General features: G+C 41.4%; 1 protein-coding gene across 12 annotated transcripts in view; it reads right to left on the minus strand.

Moving 5' to 3' along the window:
• LOC105025715 (transcription initiation factor TFIID subunit 4) overlaps positions 1 to 17,817 on the minus strand; it is an 84,847-nt gene extending 67,030 nt beyond the window's left edge. For 2 of the 12 annotated variants that reach the window (XM_029125735.2, XM_029125737.2), the window contains exons 1-6: positions 16,493 to 17,817; positions 12,585 to 12,745; positions 3,566 to 3,685; positions 2,463 to 2,627; positions 2,017 to 2,139; positions 1,511 to 1,600 (exon numbers count right to left, since the gene is read on the minus strand). In XM_029125735.2, the coding sequence (XP_028981568.2) occupies positions 1,511 to 1,600; positions 2,017 to 2,139; positions 2,463 to 2,627; positions 3,566 to 3,685; positions 12,585 to 12,745; positions 16,493 to 17,798 (1,965 nt within the window). In that variant the 5' untranslated portion in view covers positions 17,799 to 17,817. Of the gene's footprint in view, positions 1 to 1,510; positions 1,601 to 2,016; positions 2,140 to 2,462; positions 2,628 to 3,565; positions 3,686 to 7,972; positions 8,052 to 12,584; positions 12,746 to 15,571 lie in introns of those variants that run through there. The other 10 variants (XM_029125748.2, XM_029125750.2, XM_029125746.2 and 7 more) reach the window with 10 other exon arrangements.
• Positions 17,818 to 20,448: the final 2,631 nt, after the last annotated feature.

Here is a 20,448-nt window from a genome sequence, read left to right on the forward strand (position 1 = left end):
AGAGACCATCCGTTCATCCACTCTGCATCTCACAAAGACACGGTGGTTGGAACCAAACATCTCAAATTTGGAGTCATCCAACAAAAAGACAGATTTCAACCAGTCTAAAGTCCCTTTCTTCTGTTTCTTTGCCCAAGCAAGCCTTTTCTAATTGGTGTCCTTCAGTAGTGGTTTCTTTGCAGCAATTAGGCTATAAAGGTCTGATTCATGCAGTCTCCTTTGAATAGTTGATGTTGAGATGGGTCTGTTACAACTCTATGAAGCATTATCTTGGACTACAATCTAAGGAGCAGTTAATTGCCGATTTCTGTGGCTGGTATCATCATTGCACTTAATGGTTTTTGCCACTGCACTTTTAAACTTTCAAAGTTCTTAACATTTTCTGGATTGACTGGACTGTCTTTTCTCTTTCCTTATTTGACCTGTTCTTACCATAATATGGACTACTACCGGAAAAGTGATGGCCTTCAGGGAAAGTGATGGCCTTCAGGGAAAGTGATGGCCTTCAGGGAAAGTGATGGCCTTCTGTATACCAAACCAATATTGTCACCCTCTCTATGCCTACCCTAAAGCATTAAGAAGGAAAGCAGTTCCACAAATTAACTTTTGACCACCACACCTGTAAACCGAAATGCATTCCAGGTGACAACCTCATGAAGCTGGTTAAAAGTATACAAAGCTGTCATCAAGAAAAACTTTGAAGAATCTACAATATGAAATGTATTTTTGACCAGTTCAACACTTTTCGGTTACCACACGATTCCATATGTGTTATTTAATAGTTTGGATATCTTCACTATTCACTACTTCATTATTCTACAATGTGGAAAACAATAAAAAATTAATAAATACCCTTGAATGAGTAGGTGACTGGTGCTATGTCATCAATCTTTCTGCGCTCCACTTCTCTATGGATTAAAAACATGGTCTAACATTTTGTGAGGAATCACCGAAATTGTGAATATGAAAATGACATGTACCTGACATGCATGCTCAGTGGACAAATGCTCATCCATTAGCCTAACATTTGGACAAAAACTATAGCAGCAGACCTGAAAACTTGATGTATGGTCTGTGGAACTATTTCAGGCATATTTTGACATAAGCACCCTAACATTGCATGACAACATGACTGTGTTTGTGGCTGGCACCGCTCTGCATTGGTTCTGCGGAGGGAGGGAGAGTTGGGTGGCAGTGGCATGATGTGACACACATCACGGATGAATGGAGAAGCCTGCTGGCTACTGAAACGGACCGCTACAGGGGCCACTGTCACACACAGTCTGGAGTCAGGCCAGTGGCCTGCGCTCGGGTCACATGGGCTGGCCTCCACTGCCACTCTGCCTGTTTTCCTGTCTCCACCTTTCTCCTCTAGTGTTCACACGCACACTTTCCTCCATAGATCCTACAGTGGTGACAACTCCTTCCGGTGAATGCTTACACCCATCCTAGGCTTTTAAATCTATAATGGGGAGTGTGCAAATTTAGCCTGACTAGCTGCAGTAACAACCTTGAGGAAGGGGACCAGGTACGGCTGTGGAGATGACTTGAGCTCTGACTGCAGTCTGTTGGTGAACTCCTCAGGCTCTATCTTTGCATCCTGTGAGGGGAAGAAGAGATGGAGGTTTAAACCAGTCAGCTTGTTGTTTTGTGACCTGACACACTTTCACAACACAGAGCAGAACATTTGATTGAAGCAATGTGATTTCTAAACACATTAAGATGAAACGAAATCACCTCACCGATGGTGTTGATATTGATTTAAATGTTAACATCCCCCTGGGATACATCTCATTAACAACTCTGAATAAATAATATCCCAGACAACAGCCTCACTCTGGAACAAGGAAGTGTTAAATGCTGCCATCTACAGATTAAAAAATCCATTACAACACAGCCTGTCAATGTCAGATACAGTATATTCTTTAAAAGGGCAAAGTTTGTACTAGTCCATATTTTATCTGTTTATAACACAGAATTATGGGAAATGTAGTATGGTACGGTTGTGAGACTCACCAGTAGATCCTGGACCAGCGCCTTGACATTTTTTGAAGTCTCAGGTGAAGGAGAGTTGTGGGAAGCTAGTTTAATCAGGGTAGCTAAAAAGTTTTTACACTTCTTTACATTCTCTTGCATCTCCTACAAAAGAGGGACAAAACAGGCAAATATCGATAAACATGTACCGATATGATTTGTACATTTGTTTCATCTTTTAGGATGTTTAATCGCATCTAAGTACTGTGTTTAGGGATTTGAGGGGACACAGTGTGTGTGTGTGTGTGTGTGTGTGCGAATGTGTGTATTTACAGCACATGTGTTTGTGCGAGGCTACGCCTGCTATGTCCTGCTGTCTGAGGCCAGGGCGGTGACACAACCAGCCTACTGGCAGCTGTGACAGCACTGGGGCCCGGAGGAGCTCGACCAGCCCGGCGGACTGGAGCAGAGGAGAGCAAAGCACAGACCTGTGAGACGACAGAGGCTCCCGGGGCTGCAGGAACGCTGGTCTGCGGGGGCAGGGCTGGCTGAGAGGCGGGCTGGACCCCAGCCTGGACCTGGGCCTGGGGGAGCATCACCGAGGGGGCCTGCTGGGGAGCCGTCACTGCCACGGCCGGTGCCACAGGGCCCTTCTGGATAAGCAAGGAGCAGACAGAGAGATAAACAGGACGTGAAGGGAGCTCCCAGCAAGGCCACAGAGAACAGGAGGGAAACAGCACGGAGCTGCTGTCACATCGGGTGTCCTGACTTTTGTGGACAGTGCTAACAGAGATGAGGGGAGGAGAGGGGACTTGGGGGGACATTCAAGAAAAACAGCTCTTCCCAATAATGGTTCACCTGACTCCGAGTGCAAACTACTGGGGTCCTGGGGAGGTCTCCTTTAAATGAGAGGTGGGTGCCCATAAAAGAAAATGTATATACTCTTTTTTTTTTCTTTTTTTTTTTTTACATTGGCAAATATGAAAACAAAAGCTTTCAAAACAAAACGAACAAGCCCACCGTTTATTTGTTATTATTTTACCCCTCCACAATTTTGTTAAATCTAATTTGGGCCAACTTCATCACAGCACAGCGGCTCGCTTAAACAGGAAGTTTAAACAAGAATCCGTACACACTGGGAGAAATGCAGTATGCATTTGATTGAGGCAAGTTAACCATATTTGATTCCTAGCCCCTTTAAACCTGGACTGTGCTAGCCAACTGCACTACCCTCTACAAGTAACAAAACCTGCCAATCAAGCACGTAGCTGAGTATACTCAAATCAACTAGTGTGGGCAGGGCACACTGCAGCTTTGGCATCACAATAATTGTAGTTTTTGTTTAAAAATAACTGGGCAAATATGGATTTCTGCACCCAAAGAAAAGCCAGAAATTCCTCATGATATTGTCCACATTAGGTATACTCAGCTTGATACCAGACACAACAGATAGATATCAGGCTTGGGGTTGGTAAAGGTGAAGAGAATGGGGAACCATAGAATGAAAAAGGGGAGCGATGGGGTAGAGGAGGGTCTGAGAGGAATGAAAGGATGAGGAGATGGGAAGTCGGATAGAGGAGAGTCTGCTCACGGAAGGTGCCGCAGAGGAAGAGGAGGTCTGGAGGACAGGACTAAGAGTGGGAGAAGACTGTGCCATCTTGGCCTGGACAGGAGCAGGACATGGCCGGATAGTCTGCGTGGTCACAGGAGACTGCAGAAAATAAAGAGATCAAGAAAGAAAAGGAGAGACAGGGTCAGTGGTGGGAGGAGGGGTAGGTTAGACAGGGTCAGTGGTGGGAGGAGTGGTAGGTTTGACAGGGTCAGTGGTGGGAGGAGGGGTAGGTTAGACAGGGTCAGTGGTGGGAGGAGTGGTAGGTTTGACAGGGTCAGTGGTGGGAGGAGGGGTAGGTTTGACAAGGTCAATGGTGAGAGGAGGGGTAGGTTTGACAGGGTCAGTGGTGGGAGGAGGGGTAGGTTAGACAGGGTCAGTGGTGGGAGGAGGGGTAGGTTTGACAGAGTAAATGGCGGGAGGAGGGGTACGTTAGACAGGGTCAATGGCGGGAGGTTGGGCAGGTTAGAAAGGGTCAGTGGCAGGAGGTGGGGTAGGTTAGACAGGGTCAGTGGTTGGAGGAGGGGTAGGTTAGGCGGTCAGTGTTGGAAGGAGGGGCAGGATAGACAGAGTCAGCGGTGGGAGGATGGGTAGGTTAGACAGAGACAGTGGTGGGAGGTTGGGCAGATGAGACAGGATCAGTGGTAGGAGCAGGGGTAGGTTTGACAGGGTCAGCGGTGGGAGGTTGGGCAGGTTAAACAGGGACAGTGGTGGGAGGAGGGGTAGGTTAGACAGGGTCAGGGTTGGAAGGTAGGGTAGGTTAGACAGGGTCAGTGGTGGGAGGTTGGGTAGGTTAGACAGGGTCAGTGGTGGGAGGTTAGGCAGACGAGACAGGATTAGTGGTGGGTTAGGCAGGTGAGACAGGATTAGTGGTGGGTTAGGCAGGTGAGACAGGATTGGTGGTGGGAGGAGGGGCAGGTGAAACATGGTGGTGGGAGGGTTAGTAGTGGTGGGAGGGAGAGAACACAGAAAAGAAAGAAAACAGTAAAGTGTCATGCCTTCAAGATCAGTAGGAGAAAGACAACCTGCCCTAAAGACATTGAATGGAGAACGGTCAAATTGTGCGCTTCCAACAAGAAAGTCACAAAATGTTGGGTGTTAAAGAACATACTGTATGACATGCTTACAAAATAATTCTTTTAGGCCCTTTTAGACCTATACATGTCTCCTGTGCTGAGGAGGAATGGCTGGGACTGGCCATTACTTACAGAGTACCATGCTGATACTATGAGGATCTATCCTGAAACTGTCTCTCAGTACTCACTCAAACATATACACCTGCAGAAGGCCAACTGAGGAAAGGCAGAGGGGAGGAGAGAAGACGGCCCCTCCCTCTGAGTGTCTCAGAAGAAAGTTTTGTTGGCTCAAAGAATGTGCAGTGGGGGGAAATAGAATGGGACCCACGAGGGGGGAAGAGCTGGGGGGTGCATCACCCCGCTAGCGATGCCTTCACAACACATTTTATATTCAGCAGAATGAAAAATGTTGTTAGCTTTTTAAAACAATCAGGCAGTTGGATGATTAATGATTTAAAATGTGTGGAAGGAAGGAGCTCGACTCAGAATGCCTTCCGCTTTCCCTTACAGTCACAAGAGAATGACAGACAGCCCGACAGAGAGAAGAGGAGCACTGGGAATAAACACTATTCCCTTTTATATCCCAGCTCTTTTTGTTTTCCTGTGTTGATGTCGATGGCAGCGCAGTAATCTGCTGACAGTTTCGAACATTCGATTCTCTCTGAGCCTAAATCACTATTGCTCAACTGTGAAATACTTTTTTACAATCTCAGGATTAGAGGTTAGGAAGACAAAGGACTTGAGGTTCAGCAACTTAAATGAGGCATTTGTAGAATTTTCACCACACTAAAGCAGTATGTTATTTGAAATGGAGTACGGCCCAAATTGGTAATTATTGTCTGTGTATCTTCCCGATTAATTCATATTTATTTTGATCCAGTCATTGTGCAGGTGGCAGTCCAAAGATTGTCCAAATATTGGTCAAAATATTGGTTTTTATCAATAGATAGTAGCATGGGGAACTTTTATTTAGCTAAACCTAAGACGTTTTCCCTGTCCTCCACCACTAACTGAAGACATTTATAGAAAAAGCGTTGCCTGCTTGATAAGTTATACCATGCTAGATTGTTAAGCCAGATAGATGGTACCTAGTTAGCTGCTAAGGCTTTCTAGAGTTGCAAATAATTTGTTTCTGCTATTCGCCTTGTAAACACTAGAGGGATGAATTTACAAATTTCTCCTTCAAATTATAACTCTCTTCTACGTTTTTAGCCGTATGCCTAACCCCATCATTTGGATTCAATAACATGTATTCAATTGTAAAACTATGGGTGGGGGGGAATTGGACATAAATATTAACTAGGGATGTGGAAAGAAAATGTTGTGCTACAGCAAACCGTTGAATTGACATGTGCCTCATATCTCTCATTAAAAAAAAACATTTAACTAACATGTGCCTCATATCTCTCATTAAAAAAAAACATTTAACTGACATGTGTCTCATATCACTCATTAAAAAAAAACATTTAACTAACATGTGTCTCATATCTCTCATTTAAAAAATTTTTTTACTGAGATGTGTCTCATATCTCTCATTAAAAAAAACATTTAACTGAGATGTGTCTCATATCTCTCATTAAAAAAAAAACATTGAATTGACATGCAGCTCATATTTCTCATTTAAAAAAAGACTAAAAGGAATTACTCTTGCTCCATGCATAGGCTGCTACCTGCTGTGTTTCTTATTTTACAACTTAAATTATAAATGTTGCATTGTTTTCAGACTACAATACCTTCTAAGGGCATGTTCACATACTTCCTCGGAAGGTGGCCTCTCGAGCTATAGATATCTGCAAGTTTAGACAACAAAGAAACAGCGTCTCGACTCTTCTTCGATAAGTCTCAGAAATGTAGCGTAATATAAACAAGCCCTATTTTAAAAGAGTCTAGCTACAAATACAGTTACTTTCGTGGATGTAGCAGCTTTCCTGTTTGTGTGTAGCACTCAGTAATGCTCAGCTGTTCTGCTCTCCACAACTCCAGTGCACATCCATCCTTTCCCACCTCTGTCCGCAAGCCTTTCTCCCTCTCCGCACTGCTACCAGACAGGCAGCAGAACAAGCATCATATCATAAAACCTAAATTACAATACAGCTAACTTAAAGCTTTGCAGAGTTGCACCAATCCAATTTCAGTATGTGTTGTCAAAGCGAATATAAGTAACGTGCTTGCTTTTCACTCTACCTCTGACTCCCACAGCAAAATGTGCGTGCTGTCACAGACTTTTATAGTGAGCCTTGAGGCATGAACACATCTAGAAGTGAGAACCCCTCAAAAGATCAAAATAGAGCACCTTTACAAAGCAAATACATTTTATTGGCAGAGAGCATTCGCAAAAAAAATAGTCAGTAGCAGTTCTATTGGCGAAAACAGCTTGTTCATGAGGGAGGTCAAAGGAAGATGGCAGGAACTGTGCAAGCAAACAGGTGGTCTACAAACTGGTAAATAATGGCACGGTACAACAACAGTATGCAGAATAGCATCTCAAGACAACCAATAAGCGCTTGTCACAAATGGGCTAGACAACCACATTACACAACCACACAGGTTCTGCTCCTATGAGCAAGACACTAGAAGCTGATCCAGGGGGACATTGGACAACAAAGGAATGGTAAAACATTGTCTTGTCCCAAAAATGGGATGGATATTTTTCCCTATGACTAATTATAAAACACTGGGTTTCCCCTAAAAAATGATTCTTACTGACGTTACTCTTTAAAGCCTAAATTTCAACAGCTCAGAAAGTAAATAATGATTTTGCAAGCAGCTGAGCCTACTTCTAAACATTCAATACATATTGTTTAATACAATTAATTCACCAGTTTCCTCTGTAATTGCAATACTTAATGAGTAATTCACAGTAGAAGCTTAAAACAGGCATGACACTCAGTGGTAGTCAAAAGTATTGCTACATTTGTTTAGAAAGTTAAGGAAATGCTGCCCCCTGGTGAAATGTATATGTTATTGTCCCCAGGTTATTCCGTGCAGAAAACCAGCCCAGAAAATCAGACTGACTTCAAAAGATGTCATTCTATTGCCATTTTATAAAACTTTTCTGTGTCACGCAGACATTAAAAAAAAATGTTTAAGTATCTTAGAGGTCAGAATGTGAGTTATATATATACATGAATGCTGGGGCAGTAGGGAAAGCAATAGCTGATCCCTAGCCATGATCCCACATTCAAGAATGTGTCTGGAGGGAGTTTTTCTATGTTAAAATGTTCAAGTTTTCCATTTACATTTAAATCAACAATTTGTATAATACTTTTACACGTGCAAACAACAGGCCAAACAAAAGCACCCAGTAATTAAGTCAGATAAAATAACCCACTTTTGCACAAAGTTCTGCAGTCATAATTTCATCAAGAGTTGGGGAACTTGTTAATATTTTTCTAAAGAGAAGGAAAAAAAACATTAACACAACTAAATAAATAGACCTAAATAATGTAACTAAAGATGATATTTACTAGTTTGTAGTTTTATGTAAACTGACAGTTTACATAAAACGAATACAGAAGGTGCAATTTTGTTATTCAGGCAATTGGCGACACTAACAGTTTATGAAAAATCTTACATTGTTACACTACTACAGATGTCAGTAATGAATGTTGAGACCACAGAGACAGCTAGGTGGCAGGCTATAACCATCTAATTGCATGTAAAATGTAAACCATGTGATAGGGCATTCAAATGATTTACTAGTACAGGGTTGACTGGAGGGGTGAAACCTTATAGCATTTCTGAATAAAAGTGAATACTAAATGTACTTTAACATCATACTCATTGCTTAATTTAACCCTAACATCAGGACTCGTGACGCCATTGCCTGCATCCAGCATTTCTCTACACATCAAGGGGTTTCATGGACCCTCACAAAACCAAAGATTATCACCTACCTACCATCAGTCCATTCCTTTTTCCAATTGTTTTTTTTCTGACCTGTCAGATTTCACTCAGTTTGTTCCGGCATTTATTTTCTATGGATCTGGTATCTGTCACGCATTGTCTTTTTCTGTCAATGTGTGGGCTTTGCACTGTGAACGTTGTACTAAAAGTGAGTTCATGAACTGGCCTACTCCTGCAGCCTCTGGTTGTAGCCTCAGCATCACTTGACAAGATTGTAAAAGTTTTAGCCACCCACCTCTCTCTTACATGCCCCAATGTGTACCGGGACCTCATGATTTATAAATTCAGCACTGATTATGCTTATAACATGGTTCACATAGCATACATAAGAAAAGGAATTGAATGTTGGACCAACTTTCTCAAATTATACAAGTACAATTGTTTTTGTGTTATTTGTTAAAAAGGTTCACTTCATTTATTATTAGGATATTTATATCCCAATTTGCTCCCTTGGTATAGCATAGCGTTTGCATCGTTAGGCTTGTTGGTTAATTTCCCATAGGGTCGTGTATAGAAAATATAAGTATGAACATGTATGCATTTTTTTTCTGTTGACGTGCGCAGCTTGTTAACTATTTGGCCACGTGCCACACATTTTTTTGTCTACACTTTTTATAAACTAACTTGGCTAAATTCTTTATCTAAATTCTTCATCCAACTTTTTTAAATAACATTTTCCACACCAGGAGTCAATTTGGAGCTACTAACCCAAACCAGCCGATGCTAAGTACCATTATGCTTGCTCATTATTAGATTTCTACCGGTGACCATGAAAAACTGAAACCCCTAGACATCGGCAACTACATCGCCCACAAAATAAGACTAAAGAATCGGCCGGCGATCATACATTCATTACTATGGGGCAGGGCTACCGGTGTAGCTAAAAAACTGGGGTTGGTGCTGGCAACGTCTAAAACTGGCAAGGAAAGATTTGTTATTAACGTTGGGATAAAACAATCGGCGGTTACAAAGCAGAACATATAGTCAGCATGTAAATTAGCAAGAAAGATGTTGGCGTTATCTCTGGCCCCCTCCATTGACTCGCATAAAGTTCTCAGTGCCGTTAGCCAGCCCACTAGCAGAGCGGAATCTGTTAAAAGCATAGTCAGTGTAGTTCGCATACTTTTCTCCATTGTACCCGTGACTCGATCTAGGTCGAGCAAAATAAAACAAGGTAGCGTTCACCACTGCAATCTTACTTGAATAAAGCATTCCTCCATTATAGTTATGAAGAAAAACTAATACTATCCCGAATTTCAAATGGGTCTACTTAATATTAAATCCCTTAGCCTACTTCATAGGCAATTGAAGTAAATGTAATTAATCAATAATAAATTGGATATAATTGGCCAGTATCAAACATTGCTAAAGCCTGATGAATTTACTATCCTAAATGAGGGCATTCCTGGCTACACTAGTGATCATATCCCGCAAAGGGAGAGATGTTGCAAATATTTATTACACTAGATATCAATTTACAGTCAGACAAATGACTGGGTTTCTGTCTTTGAGGTTTAAGTCCTGTAAACTATGTAGGCTTTTTCATAGTTACTATTTACAGATACCCTTGGATGTACACAGTGTTCCTCAATGAGTTTCACAAATTCCTATCAAACCTTGTAGGCATGGCAGATAATATATTTTTTGCAATCTTATTCTACTGTGTCAACAACTAACCCACTAGCACCCCAAACAAGGACATTTAAAAGACATAATATACATTCCCCGACAACCCAGATATGTTTTGATGCTCTTTAACCAACCCAAGGATGAGAGTAATTAAATCAAAAAATGTAATTGAGAAATCTAAACTTAACCCTGCATAATATTTTAGATATGGACGCACCCGTAAAAAAGAAAGAAATACGCAACAAGAAACTTGCTCTCTGGTAAACAATATTATGGCCCAGAAGCAAGCTTCCAGAAAATTGGCAGAGAAATGGGGCTCCACCAATTTTAGACTAGCCAGGGAAGACAGTACGGTGCAATACCAAAAAGCACAATCAGCATATTTTCCCAACCTAAATGAGGTGGACAAAAAATATTTTTTGTTACAGAAGCAAAGTTAATAAAAATCCTACATTCAACATTCAAGTGAAGTGGGTCTTCATTTCAGCAGGGAAAATGCATGAAAAGATTATCATCATTAGAAAACAAATAAGACTCCTCCTTGAATAAGCACAGTCTTCAAAAACTAAGTTGTCCTGAGAATGCACAGAACGGCCCAGTCCTGGAATCAATGGGGACACTTGAACTTTTCAATCCTGAATCGCTCAAAAATAATTCTCAAAAAAAGCTATATGATTTAAATCCACCAGCCATCAACTGAACCCTATTCAATCAATCAAATCAATCAAGTGTATTCATAAAGCCCTTTTTACAACAGCAGTTGTCACAAAGTGCTTTACAGAGACACCCGGCCTTAAACCCCAAGGAGCAAACAACAGTAATGTTGAATTTCAGTGGCTATGAAAAACTCCCTAAGAAAGCCGAATTTTAGGAAGAAACCTAGAGAGGACCCAGGCTCAGAGGGGTGACCAGTCCTCTTCTGGCTGTGCCGGGTGAGATATTAAGAGTCCAATTGGAATAATTAATACATTTCTCTGGGCTAAATCCAGAGTCTATTTGATTTTAGACTAGGTCAAAAGTATGACCAGGTGGACAAGGACAGGGACAGCAACGGGCCCCCCAAACCAGGTACTCCGCAGGTGTGGACCAGGACCTCATCTCCTCCTAAAATGTAAAACTGGAGGAGACTGAGAAAAGTTAGAAAGTGCATTCCTCATATCCCCCATCACAATAATATAGCAGTGTAACACATTGTGACTGAGACGGGGGGGTCTGGCGACACTGAGGCCCTACCCGGGAGAGGCCCCGGACAGGGCCCAACAGGCAGGAAATCAATCCACCCACATTGCCAGGCATCAACCAAAGGGACACCCACCAACCGCAACCCCCCTGAATGAGGGCCGAGTATTGCCAGCAGCGTACAGCACAATTGCACAAGTGCGCAACAGAGAGTCAACAACAAGCCAATGACTCTTCCCCCGAAAGGCATTGGAGGGAGGGCATCCCTTCCAACTAACATACTTAAGCAACTACGTCCTGTGATCGGTCCGACTAGGTGGAACATAATACATCTATATCCTCCGGATGTGCACCTAACTCACTAAAAGTGGCAGAAACAAAACAGCTTCTAAAATAATATAAATATCCCAATCCAGATAAAATAAAGAATTATCGGCCAATATTGAACCTCCCATTACGCTCAAATTTTTTCGAAAAAGCCTTCCTGAAGTCATATTTACAAAATGCTCCAGTCTGGTTTCACGAGGGCATTGAGAATGCACTTGTGAAGGTGGTAAATGACCTTTTAATCAGACAGGTTCTGCATCCGTCCTGTTGCTTCTTGACCTTAGCAATGCCTTCGACACCATTGATCACTCCCTTCTTTTGGAAAGATTGGAAACGCGTGTCGGACTACGCAGACAAATGTAAGTTTTGGTGTTCCACAATTCTCGGTTTTGGGACCACTACTGTTTTCATCATAATGCTTTCTGGGTGATGTCATATGGAATCACAATGTCAATTTCCACAGCTATGCAGATGACACATTTTTATATTTCAATGAAACATGGAGAAGCCCCAAAATAAACTACCCTTGAAACTTGTGTTTTAGACATAAGGAGATGGATACATTTCTTTGCATTTAAACAAAAAAAAACTGAAATGCTCATTTTAAGATCCAAGAAACTAAGAGATCTGTTGTCCGATCTCAAAATGAACCTCGATAGTAGTGAAGTCATATCCCAGCATGACCCTTGGCCCTGATCTCTCCTTTCTTTAACATATATTTAAAGAGAAGCTTTTTTCCATCCTTTTCCTCCAACATTGCAAAAATCTTAGTAGCTATGAAAAACAACTGCTCTTACAGGCTACTTCCTCAATCAAATATCTATATGACAGATTTGCTAAGGTTTGTCCCAGAAAAACAGTAATAGAGGGTTAGTATCACTCACCTGTGGGGTTGTTCCTCTGAAGGCAGCCCCTGCAGTTGGGGTGGCAGGTCGGGGGGAAATGTTGTTCTGTGCCTGGGCCTGGGCCTGTGCCTGGGCCTGAGCCAGGGCCTGTTGAGGAACCATAACCAGCTGACCCATCTCAGTGCGCACTAGCACCATCCCTAGAGTGCAGACAAAGCAATAAGAGTATACTCAGTCAAAGTTAATACACTGACCTGTTAAAAGGCACATGGGCTTAATGAAATTTACCTTTCAGTCACATAGAGACCATACATTGAAAAGGAGAGCTCTATGTATGGATACCTTGATCATGTTAAATGAACAGAACAGAAGCAAACATTCTCATGGCCACATTTATTTACTAATGTCATGATGGATCTGCCCATTAGAGAAAAGTACATTCAGTTCACATCCACATCCAACAGAATGGGAAACTGAGTAGACAGCTTATCTGTTACTGAACACAAACAGCCCCTCAAACCCTTTTTATAAAGTTCTACTGAAAAATGAACTAAGTTATAGTTTATGTATTTTCACAAAGGCATAAAATGTAATCACTGTACATTGGGGGTAGGTTAATGGACATGTCCAGACATAAGTAAGCCCTCTAATTTACAGTACTTACAGATAGCCACCTAAAGCTCTATGAGGAGCAAATAACTAGTCTGTTAAAACAGCAGGTCACATGTCCCCTTCTGTCAAGCACTATTCTGAAAACAATTATTTGTTCCTGTCTGCGAACTTAAGACCCCTGTAAATCCTGCATCAGAACCAGTTTAATAAGTTAGAAAAGTGAGCCTCAGATAACCAGAGCATGAAGGATTGGTTTTAATTGCACATGTATGGTTTTATTTAGACTATTCATGTGGTGCTTGCAAACACAGGCATAGCTCTTCATGCAGCAGTAGATTGTCATACAGTCGATTGTCTTCAGGTATTGATAAGATACGATGCATCATGTTCTAGTAACATATATACAGTGGGTATAAAAAGTCATCACCCCTTTCAAAATGTTCACCTTTTGTTACCTTAAATCCTAAAATGAAAACACAGAAAATCTAAAATGTTTTGCTTTATTTACAGTAACCCACAATATACCACAGAAGTGAGAACATTTTTTATTAAAATTAAAACAGTAAAATACCCTATTTGGATAAATGAACACCCCCTTTTGAATTGCAATTGCAAACTTACTGAGGCATAACCAACCACCTTCCATACCTGAGTGACTGTGATTTGTTTAGAATTAAAGCAGTTGGTCATAAATGACTCCGCTGCTTAGTGGTGCAATTCAAAGAATAAAAGCCTCTATGGGCGGAAATGTACTTTCAAAAGATTGACGAGATAAAGTGCTTGCTTGTCTATCAAGGGATGCTTTGTCCATCCCTCGGAGCAGAGTTAAGTTAAGAACTTTAAAGGAGCTTCAGGGGGTTATGGCAAAGGCTGGTTGATATGTGCATGTGACCACAATATCACAAGTTCTCCACAAAACGGGCCTCTGTGGGAGGGTGGCAAGAAAAAAAAACACCCCTTAAAAAGGGCAACATCGATTCTTGTTAGAACTCTGCCAAAAAGCACTTTGTCAATTCCGAGGCCAAGTGACAAAAGGTGCTGTGGTCGGATGAGAGCAAAATTGAACTTTTTGGCCTGGATGCAAAACGATGTCGCGCGAAAACTCCATACATCTTTCAAACACTTAAAGAACACCATGCCTACAGCACGGCGGTGGCAGAATCCTGTTGTGGGGGTGTTTCTCTTCACCAGGGATTGGAGCAATTATCAGGTTAGAAGGGAAAATGGACAATGCAAAATACCAACAGATTCTTGAGTAGAACCTGCAGCCCTCTGCCAGGAAGTAGAACATGGGAAGATGGTTCACATTCCAACATGACAACGACCCAAAGCACACCGCCAAAGCAACTGTATCGTGGCTGAAGGACAAAAAGGTGAATATCCTCGAGTTGCCTAGTCAAAGCCACAACTTAAAGCCCACTGGAATGATTTGAGGAGTGCAGTCCATGAGTGGTCACCATGCAGTTTGACTGAGCGTAAACAATTCTGCAAGGAAGAATGGCCAAATAGGTGTGCCAAGTTAGTAGAAACATATTCCAAGGCTCATGGCTGTAATTTATTTACAGAGTTGTTTTTTTTCTTTAAATTGGATATTGTTGGTTAATAAACTAACTGTGTGTAAGAAAGCTGGAAAAAGTCAGATGTGTTTTCATTTCAGGCTGTAGAGAAACAAAAGGTGAACATTTTTAAAGGGGTGGTGACCTTCTATATGCACTGTACATATACAGCTGAGAAATGCTCAATACCTATTACCTAAAATAAATTGACATCACACAGTCAGTGCTGCGATTTGGGCCATGAGTTTGCTGCACTCGATGAAACAAAAATATTTCCTCCTATTTAGTCTAAATGGCGTTTGAATGATTGTGCAAATCAGAAGGAAAAATATCTTTAAAAGTATGCATACCCAGCTATTTGTTTATTTCGGTAACTGTGATTGAAAAAATGTGACTGAGAGCATTACAAGATAGTGGTAAACCTAACCTCTGCTAAGTCAAAGTTTCATGAGCAGTATGAACAATTGTGCATGGACATAATACAAGTAGGCCTATCGACTTATGTCTACTAATGTCGGAAGCCACGGTTCCATCCTACGTTTTTAAGGGAGTAAAGTCATGCTGTATAAAAAAAAATCACCACAGTTTTGTTTGAAACAGGAAATGTCTAACATTTTATCAAAGTAAACAATTAATTTGAAAAACCTACAAATTAAAGAACTTTGGGCATCACGCATTCTGCATTCTGGTGGCAAAAGTGCATGATGCTCCTTCCTGACAAATTGCTTGTTGCTCTGTTCCAATAAATACTGACAGTTTTATTCTGGTGACATGATGATTGATGCGTGCCCACCGTTTGACAATTAAAAAACAATCTTGCTCTTAACCATAACAATCTCATCATACAGGGTAGCCTACCTGCACTGTATATGCGAGCTGTTGGCTAGAGCGCAGGTGCCAAAACCAGAGTGGGCACATCTGCATGGAAACACATTGAACTTTATATTTTTATTCGGTACATGAAAACTTAAGGGAAAAGTACCTTTTATGTGCACCACGTCATCACGCACTGCTTTTTATCCAGAACAAATCCGTTTGGTGGAAACACCACTGGTGGGAAAATGTGCATATAGTTGCATGAAAATATGTCAGCAATTGGATGGAAACCAAGCTATTGTTGAAATCTGTTAAAGGCCTTGAGTGACTCTTTCACGTCATATGCAGCTCATTGCAAAAAACTTAGATATCAATAACATACCAGTAGAGATTGTCCCTGGTGTGTTGCATGAGTGACATGAGAAAAGTCATTCAAGCAGATTTGTGGAACTTTCTTAGAAATGGGAAGATGCTTGCCACTGTGTACTGTCCATAGCAATCCTATTCCGATCTTTAATGTGTAATTCTGGGGTTCGGTCATATGTTTAAAGCCATTGAAGTATACTGTATATTAAGCCTATATCTATAACGGTATGCATCTTTGTCACCATACTGATTAGCAAATGTTGCTCATATGTAGTCTTGGTTGAGATCTTTGAGTTGTGTTGATAATGGGTAATATGAGTCATTGACAGGTGTTTATCAAATTAATGCAACTTTTATCAAAGCACATTCAGAGACTGCTGCATCGTTGAGAATCTTGGGGAAAGGAAAAGATAAAGGACCACATCACTTGTTCAGGTCATGTTTTACCTTAAAGTACAAAACGTATGTGATGAGTGATGACATAAAGCACTGGGCTCTACAAAAGACCTGCCCAGTTTCATTGTTTTGATCTGAGCAGATTTCCTCTGTCTGTCTCTGATTTGAAGAGACGAGTAATTCATCCTCCTAACACCTTACCCGGTGGGATGGTAAACCCAGGAGGCAGTTGAATAGTCGTCTGTTGCTGTTGGGGGGGTCTAACAATCAACTGGGGGGCTACAATCCTTTGAGCCACAGGGAGTCCCGGTCGAAGCTGAGGCTGTGTTGCGGTGGCCACCGCAGGAGAAGCTGGCCTTACCATGCCAACAGATGTAGACGCAGTTTGTCCCACAACATTAACAGCCGGCTTTGCCATGACAGGACTGGTAGCAGAAGTCGTTGCAAGACTTACAACAGCAGAAGGAGAGGAAACAGTGTTTATTACGGAATTGACAGCACTAGACGGGGTGGACATTACTATTTTGGACTGCGCGGGAGCGTCGGACTTTGCGTCGGAACAATCTGTGTTGTGGTTCACTTCCGAAGTTGCTGCTGATGTGATAGGTCCTATCGCGCCTTGTTTGACCAACGCCGAGACCGTAGTTCCATTTCCATTCTGCGCGATACTTGCTACAATGTGACTTGGTAGTCTCTGCAAAGCAATCGTAGGGGTCCCCCTATCTAGGGGAATCGCTGATTGAGTTGAGGAGATGCTGGAGCTAGATAAAGTGAAAGTGGCCGTATTTACAAAAGATGTAACGTTAACAATCCGACTCGAGTTTGCTGCGCTAGCACTGCTAGCCTCAGTGCTAACGGTATTAATCAACGTCTCGGTCCCCGCGGCAAGGGGGCTATTCCTTGACGTTACCACTCCTCCGGTACCGTTCAAACTCTGTATTCCCGCGGATGCACTCCTTAACGACGCAGTTATGCGTTTTCTTGGATGATCGACAGTGTCGGTTGATGTTTGACCTGAAACCAGAGCGGAACCTCGGCTGGTTGTGGTGCTGATGCTGCTGACAAGAGAAGTTGCTACACCACTAGATGCAGCAGGCAGTGTTGTGATAGATGATGTTCCATGTGATTGCAAACCGCTCGCGTTAGCGTTTGCCACGGTCCCTGAAGTGGTGGAAGCTTCCTCAAAAGACGCAATAGAACTCAAAGAAGAAGGTGTAAGCGTTTTCTCTGGGCTAATTTCTTTAGAGTTCGTCTCCTGGTGCATACCAGCTTTATGTTGTCCTTGTTGTTGCTGTTCTAATGTAGTGCCCACTTGGGCAGGTAACGTTTTCCCTAAGTGTTGGTTTGCAGTAACTGAAGACCCAGCACTTCTGTTTTCCAAGAGAGTATCTTCGGGATTGCTTTGACCAACAAGTTGTGACTCCAAGGAACCCACTAAATCGCTCACAGCTTTTTCATCCACCTCAGAAAAGAGCATATCTTCCAGTGGGTCGGAGGCGCCCGCCATCTTTGATTATAGATTGCTGTCTAAAACGTAAATGAACGCAATGCGCATGCGTGTTACTAGGCATTGTGGGAATGTATCAGACGTCAAAGCGCCAATATTTAATAAGTTCCCTATCTTATTTATACAGTCTATGGTTCCTATCGATGCGGACGTCCAAAAGATTCAACTACGACTAGACAGTAGGCTATCAGCTAACCAGTTTTTTATTATATATATTACATTATATATGATAATATATTTTTTATATATATACAAAATAATTGAAAGACATTTAAAAACATATAATCCTTTTTTATATATATATATTTATATTCATATTGTGGACATGTATGTTCCATAGTCAAACTATCCCTTATAATTCTAATACAAAATCCCTATCATATTTTTTAAACGTATTAAATGACTCTATTTGATAATTTAATAGATTTTTTTTATAGAAACCCATCCTTTATTTATTTTTAATTGGGCAAAGGTATCCAATCTTCTCCTCAGTAATCCCCACAATTTTGTTGCAGTCATGAACATGCACACCTGATTTACCAATCAAGGGCTTGGTGATTGGCTCACAAGGGTAATCAGTTGAGCAAGCTCCCCTTTTAAAAAATGTGTAGCTTCTCATTTCCTCACCAATGCTTAGATACAGATTTTAAAAATATATATATATTTATCTAAAGTGATGATCCTTTTGACATAAGCCTATTATGCATGTTCATTCAAATAAGAATGAACATGCATGTTGAACACCGCAACCAACCTTGCAACATGACACATCTTACACATTGCCCATTAATATATATACAGTTGTGCTTAAAAGTCTGCATACCCTTGGAGAATTGGTAATATTGGACCATTTGTAAAGAAAACATGAGTGAGCAGGGGAAACACATGTCTTTTATTACTTATGGAATTCACATTCAACTGTAGGTCACAACAGAATAGCACAATCATAAAACAAAACATGGCAACAAAGAAATAATTGAACTGACCCCTGTTCAAAAGTCTGCATATCTTTAGTTCTTAATACTGCGTATTGCCCCCTTTACCATCAATGACAGCGTAATGTATTTTGTAATAGTTGTCTATGAGGCCCCGAATTCTTGCAAGTGGTATAGCTGCCCATTCATCTTGGCAAAAGGCCTCCAGATCAAGCAAAGTCTTTAGTTGTCTTGCATGAACCGCACATTTGAGATCTCCCCAGAGTGGCTCGATGATAGGTCAGGAGACTGTGATGGCCACTCCAGAACCTTCACCTTTTTCTGTTGTAACCACTGGAGGGTCAACTTGGCTTTGTGCTTAGGGTCATTGTCATGCTGGACAGTCCAAGAGCATCCCATGCGCAGCTTTCGTGCAGAAGAATGCAAATTGTCTGCCAGTAATTTCTGATAACATGCTGCATTCATCTTGCCATCAATTTTCACAAGATTTCCTGTGCTTTTAGAGCTCACACACCCCAAAACATCAGGGAGCCACCACCATGCTTTGCAGTGGGGGTGATATTCTGTTCGCTATAGGCCTTGTTGACCATAAAGCTTTATTTTGGTCTCGTCACTCCAAATTACAGTGTGGCTGTGAGGCATGTCAAGGTGTTGTCCAGCATTGTTAATAAGTGATTGAACAGTACTGACTGGCATTTGCAAGGCTTTGGTTATCTTTTTATATCGATTTCCATCTTTATAAAGTTCCATTACCTTGTTATGCAGGTCTTTTCTGCTTCCCATGGCTCAGTATCGAGCCTGCTCAGTGCATCCATGTGAGAGCTAACAAATTCATTGACCATTAATAAAACAGACACTAATTACAATTTAATTGCCATTTTCACCTGTGTGTGTCACCTTGTGTGTCTGTAACAAGGCCAAACATTCAAGGGTATGTAAACATATGATCAGGGCCATTTGGGTGATTTATGTTATCATTATGATTTAAGAAGGAGACAAACAACTATGTGATAATAAATGGCTTCATATGATCAGTCATATTTTCTAAATCAATGTCAAAATTCCACAATTTCTGCCAGGGTATGCAAACTCATGAGCACAACTGTATATACACTACAGTTCAAATGTTTGGGTTCACTCAGAAATTTCTTTGATTTTGAAATAAAATAGAAATGTTTGTCAATTACAATAACATCAAATTGATCCGAAATACAGTGCAGACATTGTTAATGTTGTAAATGACAATTGTAGCTGGAAACGGCATATTTTACTGGAATATCTACCAAAGTCCATTATCAGCAACCATCGGTCCTATGTTCCAATGATACGTTGGGTTTGCTAATCCAAGTTTATCATTTTAAAAGGCTATGCGATCATTAGAAAACCCTTTTGAAATTATTTTAGAACAGCTGAAAACTGCTGTGCTGATTAAAGCAATAAAACTTAGACTAGTTGAGTTTCTGAAACATCAGCAATTGTGGCCCAAAACAAAGAACTTTCTTCTGAAACTCGTCAATCTATTCCTGTTCTGAGAAATGAAGGCTATTCCATGCAAGAAATTGTCAAGAAACTGAAGACAGCTGCAGTGTATCAGCACTGTTACGTAGAAGCTACAGTAGAGCCTCCAAGCATCCAGGGTTGCCATCAGCGGTCAGCGTTTAAGGAATGCCTTCGTTATCCCACAAATGTCCTTTCATTATGCTAGCTATTCAAGC

This window comes from Esox lucius, chromosome 2 (assembly GCF_011004845.1).
Source record: "Esox lucius isolate fEsoLuc1 chromosome 2, fEsoLuc1.pri, whole genome shotgun sequence".
In the NCBI taxonomy this organism is placed as follows: domain Eukaryota; kingdom Metazoa; phylum Chordata; class Actinopteri; order Esociformes; family Esocidae; genus Esox; species Esox lucius.